At 32.2% G+C, this 14,151-nt stretch overlaps 2 protein-coding genes across 2 annotated transcripts in view; one reads left to right on the top strand and one right to left on the bottom strand.

The window, feature by feature from the left end:
* LOC144839308 (uncharacterized) overlaps positions 1–14,151 on the top strand; it is a 193,594-nt gene that overhangs the window by 103,434 nt on the left and 76,009 nt on the right. The gene's annotated exons all lie outside the window — the stretch shown is intronic.
* Positions 7,079–10,394, bottom strand: LOC144840629 (cyclic GMP-AMP synthase-like receptor). Its single transcript, XM_078696515.1, has 2 exons — positions 10,309–10,394; positions 7,079–9,528 (listed from the first exon to the last, which is right to left on the bottom strand). Exon 2 carries the CDS (start codon positions 9,483–9,485, stop codon positions 7,944–7,946), a length of 1,542 nt encoding a protein of 513 aa, XP_078552641.1. The 5' UTR covers positions 9,486–9,528; positions 10,309–10,394; the 3' UTR covers positions 7,079–7,943.

Below are 14,151 nucleotides of genomic sequence, written 5' to 3'. Positions count from 1 at the left end.
TGTAATTGTTATGTACAGTCTTTCACAGACGGATCCCTGGTTCAATTCTTGCTGAGTAATTCTCAAGAAAATGCAATTTCAGTTTACTTGTTATGTTAAGACTGCTCAGTACAGATCACTGGCTTTAGAGAATGTTCTCCTATCTTGAAAATTAGCAGGTCTGAATTGGAGTTGTGGTACGGATTGCCTCCAAAATGTAATGGAGTGGCCCTTGGCCACTTATAATATATAATATCAATCTGTGTTTTCAATTTGGTAAAGATCTGGTAATAATTGTGTAGGTAATCCTGTTAACAAACAACAAACAAACAAACGCACTTGATCGACTACATAACCTCCTTGGCGGAGGTAATAAGCATATTCACTACAGGGTCTCTATCATCTGCTGTTAACAAATAATTTAAACCATGAACATGTTTAATTCTTTTTTCTTATTATGACATAAACATAGTCCAGTGTAAAGTATTGAATTATTATCATTATATTGCATATTGTGAAAGATACTTAGAACAGACGTGACACATACTTTTTATACAATTACTTTGATTTGGGTTTGTATAGCATATCAACTAAATTAATGTCTTAACAATTAAATCACATTTGTTTATAGGCGGGAAAGACGCCGGTTTCTATTTTAAAAGATAATGATCAGATGAACCTAGAAGTAAAACACACGATTTTGAAGTTATTTAAGAGTAAGTTAATGTTTTAAAATTAATTTAACCTCCTGAATGTGACCCTGTTTTAATTGCTAGCTTTAGTTCTAAATCTAAAACAAGATTATTTACTTGATTTTGTACAAAAACTAAATTATTCACTTCATTCATGGAATTTTAAAGGTTTTGGGAATACATCGGTTTCTGCTGTGTTTATTTTCATGTCTAAGCCTGTTCAGCTTACTAGAAGGTGCTAGAAGAGACACATGAAAATCAATCTGAAAACAAGAGATATCAATATGACCAACATTGTTTCAGACTCACTACTTACTACCCGTAATCAATCATGTAATTTGTGTGTGAACACAGAACTAATTGCTTCATGTGCCATTTAAACAATGAGATAGTGAGAATAAGAATCTTGCCAGGATAATGAGCAATATGGCACAAACGGGGTCTTGAGAATAAAATCCTCTACTTGATTAGGCAAAAATTAAAATTTTATTTAGGAATTTTAGAAGATTCCTGAAATACAAAATAACAAAAATTACACTGAATTTGTATATTATTGTTACAGTAGCTCAGAAGTCTGAAGTGGGTCCAGCAGCAGCAGCAAAAGGTACAACTGGAAAAGATTCTGAAAAAGAACCAACATCTGCAACTACCACAACTGCAGGACTGTCAACGTCTAAAAAAATGTTACCATGTAAGCCTACTTTAAAATTAAAGTACATATATTCTAATTTTGAATACTACAAACAAAATTCGACCAAATATTATGATAATACAATTTAAAACAACACATGCAAAAATTATGCAAACAATGAATGTCTTATGACTTGAATGATGAGAATATTCCATGGGTTGAAATATTGACTGCCCAACGTATCATTTTGTCACCATTTTTATTCAGTATGTAAGCTTTATGCAATTTGGCCTGTATTATATGTCACTACTTTAAAGCACAATCAAATCTGTCTATAGTCTGTTTTGCAGTTAAATCAGTATTATAACAATCGTTTCAATGTCTTATTAAATAGGATATCTATACAAATACAGTGTGTAATTGTAATCATTATCAAGTTTCTATCTCACTCGATTTCTATTGACAGCAAAAACAAATTACTTACATAAAACAAAAATGTTATACATGCTTAGGGATCCCGAGAACAAAATCAGTACTTGATTAGACAGAAATTAAAATTTTATCTAGGAATTTTAGTAGATTCCTGAAATATAAAATAAAGAAAATTACACTGAATTTGTATATTATTGTTACAGTAGCTCAGAAGTCTGAAGTGGGTCCAGTAGCAGCAGCAAGAGGTACAACTGGAAAAGAATCTGAAAAAGAACCAACATCTGCAACTACAGGACTGTCAACGTCTAAAGAAATGTTACCATGTAAGCCTTCTTTAAAATGAAAGTACATATATTCTGATTATAATAATACAAACAAAATTCGACCAAATATTATGATTATACAATTTAAATCAGCACATACAAATATTCCTGAAATACAAAATAAAGAAAATTACACTGAATTTGTATATTATTGTTATAGTAGCTCAGAAGTCTGAAGTGGGTCCAGCAGCAGCAGCAAAAGGTACAACTGGAAAAGATTCTGAAAAAGAACCAACATCAATGTCTGCAACTACCACAACTACAGGACTGTCAACGTCTAAAAAAATGTTAACATGTAAGCCTTCTTTAAAATAATAAAATATTCTAATTTTGAATAGTACAAACAAAGTTCGACCAAAGATTATGATTATACCATTTTAAACAACACATACAAATATTATGCCCTATTTAACAATGAGGAACTGAATTAAATAGAACTGTATTAAGTAGGAAATCTATGCAAACAGTGTGTAATTGTAATCATCAAGTTTCTTTCTCACTCGATTTCTAATGACAGCGAAAACAAATTACTTATTTAAAACAATAATTCTCCTTTACTTTTCAGTTCATGTCACAGTTCATCTCAAAAGCATTAAAGGTCCACCACATCCACAGTATGTTGTAGACATGTTTGAGGACATTTTTGGTGGAAAAAATGTTATACATGCTAAAGATCTGCCAAAACAAAGTGACAAAGTTAGAGAACTTGTACTATTAATAAGAGACATTGGTTTTACCATTAACGCCCTCGAGCGGAATTGTATGAAACTTCATCTTGATACATTACATCCGAGGGCTGTATTTCTCCTAAAGTGCTTGTACACTAGTGGAAGGCTTCTGAGGTTTTTAAGTCAAATATTAGTTTCTGAAGAACATCGGTCTAAATTTGTTGCTCAATGGAATTTGCTAATTGATCAACTGCAATTTGAAGAAGTTTTCAAGGGTGTGAAACTAAAAGGTAAGGAAAATACTTATAATTTCTTAGTCTTAAGACTTAATAAGTCAGTGTCAGTCAGTATTTTGAACAAAACTAACTTTTTGTTTTCAGAAAAACTTGCAATACCAACACCAATATCACCAGCAGCACCAGGACCAATATCACCTGCAACTCCAGGACCAGTATCACCAGCAACACCAGGGCCAATATCACCAGCAACACCAGGGCCAATATCACCAGCAACACCAGGACCAATATCACCTGCAACACCAGGGCCAATATCACCAGCAACACCAGGGCCAATATCACCAGCAATACCAATAATAAGTAAGTTTACTTTTAGTTCAGGTCAAAAAAGAGCCAAAGGTAGAAATAAATATACTAAAGCTGAATTGTTCAGGATAGGTCCCTAATGTTGTATAGAACAACATACTATTAACTAAGTTAAGTCCCTGGACTTTTTGTGGTATGCTATTATTTTATCGTGTATATTACAGTATAGAATTGTTATTTATTTAATCTATGCAGTAGTACTGCACAATGAATTTGCTATATATTGTTAACTAGCGAATATGATTCATTAAGAAAGGGCTGGCATTATATAGCATTTTATCCACAATATTGTCAAATAAATTAAATTATAAAGATTAGCTAAATAAAATGAAATTGGATAAATGTGATTTCAGTCATGTGTGATACTTATAATCATCATTTTTATATCTCTAAAGAACATTCTACAGAACATTTCGACGATCTGATGGTTGATGTTAATTCATTCTGGAAAAAGTATGGAAATGTTAGTTTACTAAAGTTGTTACTCTTTGAGTTTCAAAGACAAACATCAGTAATTGCAATAGAGAAGGGATCGAAGGCACATGATCTGTTCAAACTACTAGTTGGTCCAGGAATTCTCAACGATTCCGATGTAACAGTTCTTATTGAGGCTGTCTATCTGAGTTGTTTATTTGGTTTAGAATCAAAGATTAAGAATAGAGTACCGTCATTTAAAGGATTTGAGAATTTTGTTGTTTGTAAATTCTCCAAGCATCGACAAAATTTAGTTGAATTGGGATTTACAATAAGCTCTGCAAAAATGGAACGGATCAACGAATTTTACAATGTTGAGCCAAAAGACCAGTGGGATTTGATCTTTAAAATTGAAATATTAGGTAAATTGCCATCTTTAGTTGAAAAGCTTAAACAAGAAAACATGATGGAGGAGTATGAAATCATAACATCATCGGATAACTAAATTGTGTTTAGTGCAAGTCTAACAACTTTGTCACTAATATGTTTTAGTATAGAAAGCTCGGGGTTCAGTAGGCCCTATTACTGTATATACTTTTATATTGTATTATATATCTTTTATATCGCTCGTTTGTAACTGTCATAAATGTCCTCATTTTATAAAACATATGCAGAAACAAAAGTTTAAACATTTTTTAAACAAAAATTTGAAAATGTTAAAAAAAAATGTACAAAAGTGCTGCAAGTTTAAAATACAAAATAAACAGAATCTAATCGTGATAAATTAATTCAAAACAATTCAACTAATTGTAACAAGAACTAATTTTATATTTAATTTAAATTTTTTTTGTCAACATAATATTTTATTTAGGACAGCTAAAATGTAGTATAAATAATTTAAATTTGTTAAGTTAATAATCGATTCATTTTATTGTTTTTAACATAGTTACAGTATTTTAATTTTGTCATAATAAGTAAGTATATAATGATAAAAATGTAGATTGATTGTACTGTAGGTTTTTTTTTTACTGTTATTGATAATAGCAGGGAGTTACAACTCCCTATTAATAGAGACAACCAAGCAATCACATATACAGTACTATTATTAAATGTAGATTGATTGTACTGTAGGTTTTTTTTAACTGTTATTGATAATAGCAGGGAGTTGTTACAACTCCCTATCAATAGAGACAACCAAGCAATCACATATACAGTACTATTATTAAATGTAGATTGATTGTACTGTAGGTTTTTTTTTTACTGTTATTGATAATAGCAGGGAGTTACAACTCTCTGATATAGAGACAACCAATCAATCACATATACAGTACTATTATTAAAGCTTGGTTTCCACTTGAGAACACAAGGTCGTAAACGCAATGCAAGCAAATTGACCAATGATAAACGACTTTTTAGATAATCCATCGCTTGTGATTGGACAAATTGCTTAGGTTGTGTTGTGTCCCTGCTTTAGTTTAATAATCATTCCACATAATAAAGGTATTCCTTGAAATTGAGACCTTAAAATATTTTCAGTGTGTTAAGTAAGGAAGACTGTCAATTGCAAACAAACATACTTGAATTGTGTTTCTCTTTTGGAGAAAATTCACTTTACTCTTTCTTTAAAGTGTTATGTTCTGTAAAATGTGTATTGTTAAATGTCGTTTCTTAATCAAACCATGTGATTCTTTTTTTCTAGTTGGTGGATGTGTTCCACATCTGTTCTTTCTCATTTATAATGTTTACATACGGCTACTACACAGTGTAGCACTATTAAACTCTTAATTATATTTGTTAAATAAAATTGCAAAAGCCTATATGAACTTGTCTTGAGGTACACCTTGTGTTTCTTGAAGTTAATAATTTCGATAGTTCAGCTGTTACTATCTGTTTTATGAAGTAATTATATAGGTAGGCCTAAGTGGAAATGTTGTTTTAATAACTTAAGTGAATGCAATATGGTTCTACAACACATTAAGTTTGAAGAAACTAAGGACAGAAATATTGATAAAGTATAAAGATTTGAAATGTTTCCCCATGTCTAAAACTTAACGAACCAATTATACAAATTCTACATTCTAAAGCTCTGTGAACACTATCAAACTTTATGTGATAAAAAAAAGTGATATGCCCAAATATGGTAGTGATATGACATCATCGTGTCCATATTTGGGCACATCACATATTTTTGTCACATAAAATTTGATAGTCTAGACCGAGCTTAAGGAAACGCCTTGTCACTAAAAAAAAATCCAATACAAAAGTAGTTGTCATTTACTAAAAGACCAACGTATCCCAAGTTTCACGATTTTATTTAAGGTATAGTGTCTTTTACCGCTTAATTAAACAAAAATAATGCAATTCCGTATTTCAGCTACAGTATGATTGAACAATGTTTTGTTTAAAGCCATTATTTTGACTCTGGCGCTCCTAACATTTAGTTTAACCGCTTTATCATATTCCCTCTTTGTAATACGATTCTGCATTTCTTATTTCTGAAAACTGATCCTACTTTATCTAAATTAACCTTAGGGCAAATGTTAATACAATTCAATTATTATGCACTAATTATTGCTATACAGTATATGCACAAATGTTGTGGTAGTATCATCTTATAGTACGCACAAAACAAAATGGTCCAAATTTGGATATTTTAGAAAAATGTTCAAATTTCCGATTTTTAAAAATTCAATTATTATGCACTAATATTGCCATATATATACATATATTTTTTAGTGTCATCTTATAAGCTCATAGTAAGCATTTGTTTCACAAAATAAAAGGGTAGAAATTTGGAAATTGTTTGAAAAATTTCCTGTACTATAGTACAAGAATTTTTCAAAAAAGGGGCAAAATTCCGACTTTTTAAAATTCAATTATTATGCACTAATTATTGTGATATATGCATCTGTATTGTGTTAGTATCATCTTATGGGATCACAGTAAGCATTTATGTTTTTAAAAAAAATGGTAGAATTTCGGACAATCAATTCCTGTACTAAGTATAGGGATTTGTTATTAAATGGGAAAAATTCTAATCGAATTTCTACACATAACAATAAAATACTATTATTCAAAATATTTGGCTTGTATTTAGACAATACTTTACATATATATTCGGACACGGTCACAAGATGAGGTATTAACACACGAATTAGTGTAACAAAGTGAGTTGCTAACTGAATTAACACCAACATTGCAGACTCATAAATAATAATAATTGCCCTGTCTAGTGACGACTTTTACATGACTAGTTCAGAAAGAGAAGAATGTTCACGACTTCAATTTATTTCAACAAAAATCAACATTGTGTACAATATAATAATAAATAGGCATACAATATATAAAATAAAAGTATATACACAAATAAATAAAGAATTTTAATCTGCAAGGACACTCAGGTAAGTCAAAATATTTAAAAGTTTTCCAATAAATATAAACATATCATATAATACTAAAAATAAACAATTTTAAAAACGTGTTGTTTTTTTCTAAATAAACATTCAATTATTGCTATTTCAATTATCTAATCTAGATGATACATGATTCTTAAATTTAACTTCAAGTGTACATTGAATATGCAGTTAATGTCATCGTCAATAGAAGTTGATAACTTAGCTCCATAGTAGCTTCACATACTACTAAATGGTACCATTGCATATCATTTTTATAACCTGCATTTAGACCTAATAAACTTTCAATAATGGTTTTCAACATGTACACATCACTGTGTATTAGTTGAAATAAATTCATACCATTTACGAAATGAGAAGCAGCGTATGTATTGCCATTTGTAAGTGCCACTCTTGCCATTATATAGAACAAAATTACTTCTAACGTAAACGTAACGTTATGACCTTCAGTAACGTATTGAAATAAACCATCAATTTCCCATGACCTATAAATCAAATCTCTACAATCGGCTATTTCTATTTCCATGAGAGAAATGTTTGGATGTCTATGTACCTGCAAAGTAGTACGAACTTCTTCAATAGCCTCTTTTAAATCGATGTCATTACCCATTAAGTAGTGGAATTTTACTAAGAGAGCACGCATTCCTAAGAAATTGTCACCTTTTCCGTTGGGGTAGACCATTTCACCTCCTGTACTGTAGTAATTCAAGGCCTTCTTTTGATACTTTCTCAGCTCTTTGAGTGAACATTTATTTCGTAAGCACGCTAGCACAGACGTGATTAAGTCTCCTACACTAAAAGCTGATACAATGTTGTTCTAAACACTTTATCATATCCCTTCACTACAATGGATTTAATATCCTTAATAATTGGTAACAAGATGGATTCTGTATTTCTGATAATTTCTGTAATGGGAACATTGTTGTTCAGCCAGCAAAGGAATTTGCAAGAGATTAGCCCCATATCAAAGAAAAAACATTTTAATGTACTGATATCTTGTTTCACCTTCAAACGATTTCGGAACTCTGTAAGACATGTTGAAGCCATTGGATGATTCAAAAGATCAGCCTTAAACTTTGAGTAGTCACCACTTTCATGTACGTCTACAATATCTAGTTTAACACATATCTCACGGCTGATGTCACCTGTTAAAGATACTTCGCCACCTGCAATACCTGACATCACCATCACCCACAGATCGTTTATAGTTGCTGTCAATATTTTACTAACGTCGTCACAAAGTACATCCGATAAATGACCAATTAAATTTTGCTGTGGAATAAAGTAGTGTGGCAAATATCTCTTCTGATAGCAATTAATCAGCCAGTCTAGCACTTTTCTAATTAAATCCATGGTGTTGTCAGATGAAATAGTTTCACACATCCATAGGCAAGCAGTCTTGATGAAATACGAACAGAATGGCTTTGGTTCTTGAGACTCAAACAGTTTGCGTCTTTTCTTGATAGCTTTCAAAGCAAACATACAGCCAGCAAATGGTTCCGGCATTTCTTGAATGAGCTTTCTCTCGGCAACAGAAAATGACAATCGCCATTCACTGTCTTTTGTGTCACTATCATGACGTCCAACGGGAACTACAAGACATTCCAGACTTGATATATTGTTCAATAACTCCTGTGATGGCCATTTACTTGCCCTCTGCCTTGTAAAAAAGTTGTCAGTAATAGATGGCCATGACTGACATGGTAAGCAATGCACTAAATCGCTTGATAGGTCAGATGCTGTCGACGGCTGTTGAAGTGATGGTCCGTGTATTTCAGCTCCAGAATAATGTACATCCTCATAAACACAGTTACTCTCTAAATAATGTTTATAGCTAGTGTTCCAGTAACCATCAGATGAAGGTAAATCCATTGTTCTTATAGCATATTCCTTCAAAGTACTATTCTTCAAAAAGCCATTTTCATCAACGAAACTGCCGCTTTCATCGCCAAACACTTTAAAACCGTCTTGAATGCTCTTTTCATCCAATACTTTAAGTTTCAAATATGCTGGTTCATTTTTATATAGTTCAGCTATAACACACACTTCTGTGCTGATTGGTTCTTTTTCCTTCGGATGTTGCCAACACACTGTCGCAGAAGATAACACAGCCATCATGTCTACATCACCCAAAATGTATTTAGGCATTCCTTCACAGAAACTCCCACTGGTATACATTCGTTTAATTATTTGGTTTTTCTCTGTGTTGTTATATATCTCTTCAAAAATCATTGAATAAGATATTTGAGCCAATCTTTCAAATGTTTTACATGCAATTACGTCATTTGCAAACTCGTCCATCACTAGTCTCGTGTTCATATTTTCCGCCATCACAATATAATTTTGTTCACAATTGTTTTACTTAAACATGCACCTGCAAAATAAAAAGTAAACAAATGTATAATGTAATGTAGTCACGTTTGATATAGCACAATATAACAAAGTTTCAATATATGCCATATTTATGTATGGTACCTGGATTTGTTTAATGGACCGTTACAAAAATAGCCAACGTAAAAGCTTTTTATCTGCACAACACCACAAACTCGGTGTGTTAAAAATGAAACTGGGTATTGTGTATTTGATACTATTGTTCAAGTTCACATTGATAGGACCATGGAGCTATAGCTTTGTTTCTGGTTTATTATTGAAATGTATACTGTAGTCATGAATTACTATAAAGACCAAATTGTTAGCAAGATTGTTGATCGGCTATTAGTGTGGCCTAGGAACTCAAGTTCCCATTGTCCATTGTTGTCGATTTTCAGGTTCTGTAAAAATCGGAGCTAATAATAAGATTTAAACAGCAAACTTTTGATTGACCAATTTATTTAATGTTTTTATTTCGAGAAAGGTATAATGTTATACAATATCAAAAAAAAGTGTGACAGGTTATGGTTATTGTCACATTGAAAAATCAGATGTTATAGGCCTATGTATCTCCCTATGTGATTGAAAAGAAACACAGACTGTTGCTATGTATTCTAACATTCAGTAATTCTAATCAATAGGATCGTTTGTACTATCTCGAAGATGACTACTAACATAATATACGATATAACGAACTATTGTGGGATACATGTGCTACCTGTTTAGGTTAGATAAAGAAAACAGACTGGAACAGTTTTAAAACAATAAATAATGTGTTACTTACGTCAGATTTTGTAATTTAAAAACAAATTGTAAAACCGCATATATTGAGAGCAATAGAAAAAATGGCGGCAACGGGTTTTTCCAAACGAATCAATAATATGGTAATAAGAGGAGAATTACAATAATGATGTTTAACTATATACATGGGTGTTGTCAGAGAAGCACGTGATAACTGTCTCTAATTGTTGATTGGTCGATTTATAAATCAATAAAGCAATACAATAATACAAAGGATACAACATACTGTATATAATAATGTAGAATAACGAATATATTAAACAGTCGGTGATGTGTATCCCTTCAGTAAATATGGTGAATGCAGCTATCAATACAGGGATATAATCTGTCTAGACGAATGTCAAATACAATAGATAGGCCTTGTATCCCACAACAATAGTGAATTGTTCAGTAGACTTGCTAATAATAAGGGATATTTATCTGCCAATACTTGAAATATTTGTATTAGCATAAATGACTCCCTACACTGGCTACATATTGTACTATAGGCCTACAATACTTTTAATGTAGTGATGAAGTTAAATTAAACATTCTTTAACATTTTTGTCTTTTCTTTGCCTTATTGCATCCCATCCCCCACTCTCTATATTTTACTTAAGTATTATTATATCATTATATTATTCACTAAACGTTATACATAATACTATAATAGTTACAACTTGACAGTGACTAATAAAAATGTATTATTATTATTATTCAAAATAACACAATAAAGTAGTAAGTCTGTACATTAGTTTGGGCATTTCCATTTTCTTATGGCGAGGGCATCAACCAATAATCCAGTGATACATAACGGTATTTAGTTAACATCTCAGGAATCTCCACATGGCTAAAAGATTACACGACAGACCACCACGCCATCGAGTCTTTCACTATATAGTACCATTATATATCATTTTCATAACCTTAACTAGACCTAATAAACTTTCAATAATTTGTATCAAAATATGTGCATTAGTATGTATTTCTTTCAGTTCTTTCAAGCAGCCATCTAAAATTCTAGTGGTGAATATTGCCATACTTAAGTGTTACTCTTGCCATTATATAATAAACAACTATGTCTAAAGAAAACCTAACGTCCCCGTGACCTTCGATGGCATATCGAAATACGTCATCAATCTTCCAAGACCTATAAATCAAATCTTTATTTTCATCTCTAGAAATTTGCACATAATTATGGAATGCACGGTTGTTCGTCTTCCGGTAATGCAGTTTGAAAATCTGCTATAGCTCTTAGCAGGGCTTTGTCATTACCCATTAAGTAATGGAATTTTACAGACAGAGCATGCTTTCCTAAACAGTTGTCGTGGTTTCCGTCAGAGTAGACTATTTCACCTCCTAAATTGTAGTAATATAATGCTTTCCTTTGATACGTTGTCAGATCTTCGATTGAGCATCTGTTTCGTAAGCACACCATTACGGACAGGATTAAGTCTCCTAAAAATTGGTACAGTCGTGTTTCAAACGCTTTATCATATCCCTTCATTACAATGGATTTGATATTCCTCGTGATTGGTAATAACATGGATTCTGCATTTCTGATGATTTCTGAAATGTTAACATTGCTCTTGATCAAAGGAAAGATCTTCCTAGATTCTTCCAAATATCATTTGACATCCAATTGAGAAATAGCAATTTTAAGGTTTCAATTTATTATTCAGCTTTTTAATGAAGTCTTCAAGGCAGCTTGTTTTCATTGGGTGCTTTAAAAGATCATCCTTAAATCTTGAATAATCATCATCTGGAACATTCAATTGATCACATGTCATTTCTGATGATGGTTCTGACACCGCTGTTCTCCTGTGACGAATCTTGTAAAGCATGAAACTAACGAACGATATAGGCAAATAGGTAAGTTATGGATAATTAGCTAAACGTTGATTCCTTATTTGACTGAAAAGTTTCATAGCCGTACAATACTAGAAATAGGTCCTAGTGGCAGTGGTTTTTCAGTTCCTAAATCTGAATCAAATAATATACTGCTTTTAACTTTTTTTATACAGGCATAGGCCTAATTAAGGCTTGGAATAACCTATCCATTCAGCAAATTGAAAACAAGAGTAATTTTAAGAAAAATGTGCTCGAAGGTCGACGATCAAGAATTAGGCCCTATACGATAGGCCTAATAGCCGTAAACCGTAGAGGCTATGCACACTGTATTTATGAACGGCGCCCCGTACTACTAAAATCAATACAATGCATAATAAATGTGCTTATTATGTAGTTGTTTGATGTTACGCTTGGCTAGCCTCATTGTTTATCATTTCCAAGACACTGTATTCTTTCGTAAAAAACAGTATGATATGATCCTGATAAATGATTTTTGGTAGCTGTTATTTAGCTATTCCAGTTTATACCTACATTTTTCTGATTATTAAACGGACGCAGACATCTTGAAATCATAGAGAACTAATATACTGCACGTACGGTGAGTTTTTACATTACGAACTGCTTTTTTATTCGGATAATAAGGAGTGGAGATTAGGCCTGTTATTACAGTATAACTACACGAATTTTGTTCTCCGGAAGCCATCTTAAAGATTGTATCGTATCGTTTTATCATACAATAATATGATAAAACGGCTTGCCATTAATTTAGTTAGTTAGTTATGATATAACCACGTAGGTTACCTCCATGATGATATAACTAAATTAAAAGTCGAATATATTGCACTGAAGTGGAATTATATTCATCTTCATTAATTAATAATTAATGCAATACTCTGTACATTCGAATTAAGTGCAATTTTATTTACATTTTACATAACTGCAATTGAATTACACTTAAATCTTATTGTATCCTAGTTAAGTACAAGTTAATCGACATTAACTCATTAAGTAAAGGTGATTTGGCGTTGAAGGTTTCAAAGCAGATACATTTTAACAACAAAACAAACAAATAATGGAATTGTATTATTTTTGTATAAGTTTTGTTCATTCATTATTCTGACTACTTTAGAAGAGATTGTGTTCTTCAAGTTCGATTTTTTTTTTCAAAATAGACAAAAGTTTACTATCGATGTGCATTCACTTTGCATTTTCAACATACCGTTACGCCAACTTGGACAATATACTTATACAAATAAAACAACTGAATAACTGATATTTGAGGTATAACAATAATATGTATGTTGATATATAGCGTCTCAACGCTTCGATCAATATATACTTCGATTGTCCTCTGAGAATGCAGTCGTCAACAATAATGTAATTTTAATAACAAAGCAAACAGTAATGCATTCATAAAAACAACAACAATGCCAGGCCGTATACCCAGACAGCAGGCGGTACACGACAAACAGCCATACTTTCATTTACTACATTGTATTTTTTCCATCAAGAAAAAAAAGAATGAGTTTTAACTACAAATTATGGATAAGCCCATAGGCACATGAAAAATAAAGTTAAAGTGGTCATTAAAAAAAAATCTAGGAAGCCTGCTGACTGCAGTAAGAAAAAAGCTTTCATCGAGTAGACTGCCCTCCAGCTAGCTTTGGGGATTATTATGCGCAGTCTTTGTATGGTCATGGATTAAAGAATAGATGGTATGGTACACTTCAGTTGATCGTCTGGGCTCCAACACTGACGATGTAATGTCGATGTCATGAAGGTCAATTGATGTACGGACATCATCAGTAGTGGGAGCAGTGGTTTCGGAGTCGGCACTGGTACTGTAGACGGATGCCCTGTAGACAGTGATCGGCTGGGATTGTCAGCTTAATTTAGTATTTTAGTGAGTGTTTTCTCAGAAAGATGGTAATCATCAACGCTGTTCGAGTCCCCTTGGTAACACAGTTGACACCGGTGCGATCGAGGAGTGGTGAGG

Source organism: Antedon bifida, chromosome 4 (assembly GCF_963402885.1).
Source record: "Antedon bifida chromosome 4, ecAntBifi1.1, whole genome shotgun sequence".
Classification (NCBI taxonomy): domain Eukaryota; kingdom Metazoa; phylum Echinodermata; class Crinoidea; order Comatulida; family Antedonidae; genus Antedon; species Antedon bifida.
The sequence above is the reverse complement of the archived record's forward strand: the minus strand, read 5'-3'. Positions and strand labels throughout refer to the sequence as shown.

What these genes read in the sequence shown, in the direction of transcription:
- LOC144840629 (XM_078696515.1), bottom strand. Translation starts at nt 9,485, where the DNA reads ATGGCGGAAAATATGAACACGAGACTAGTGATGGACGAGTTTGCAAAT.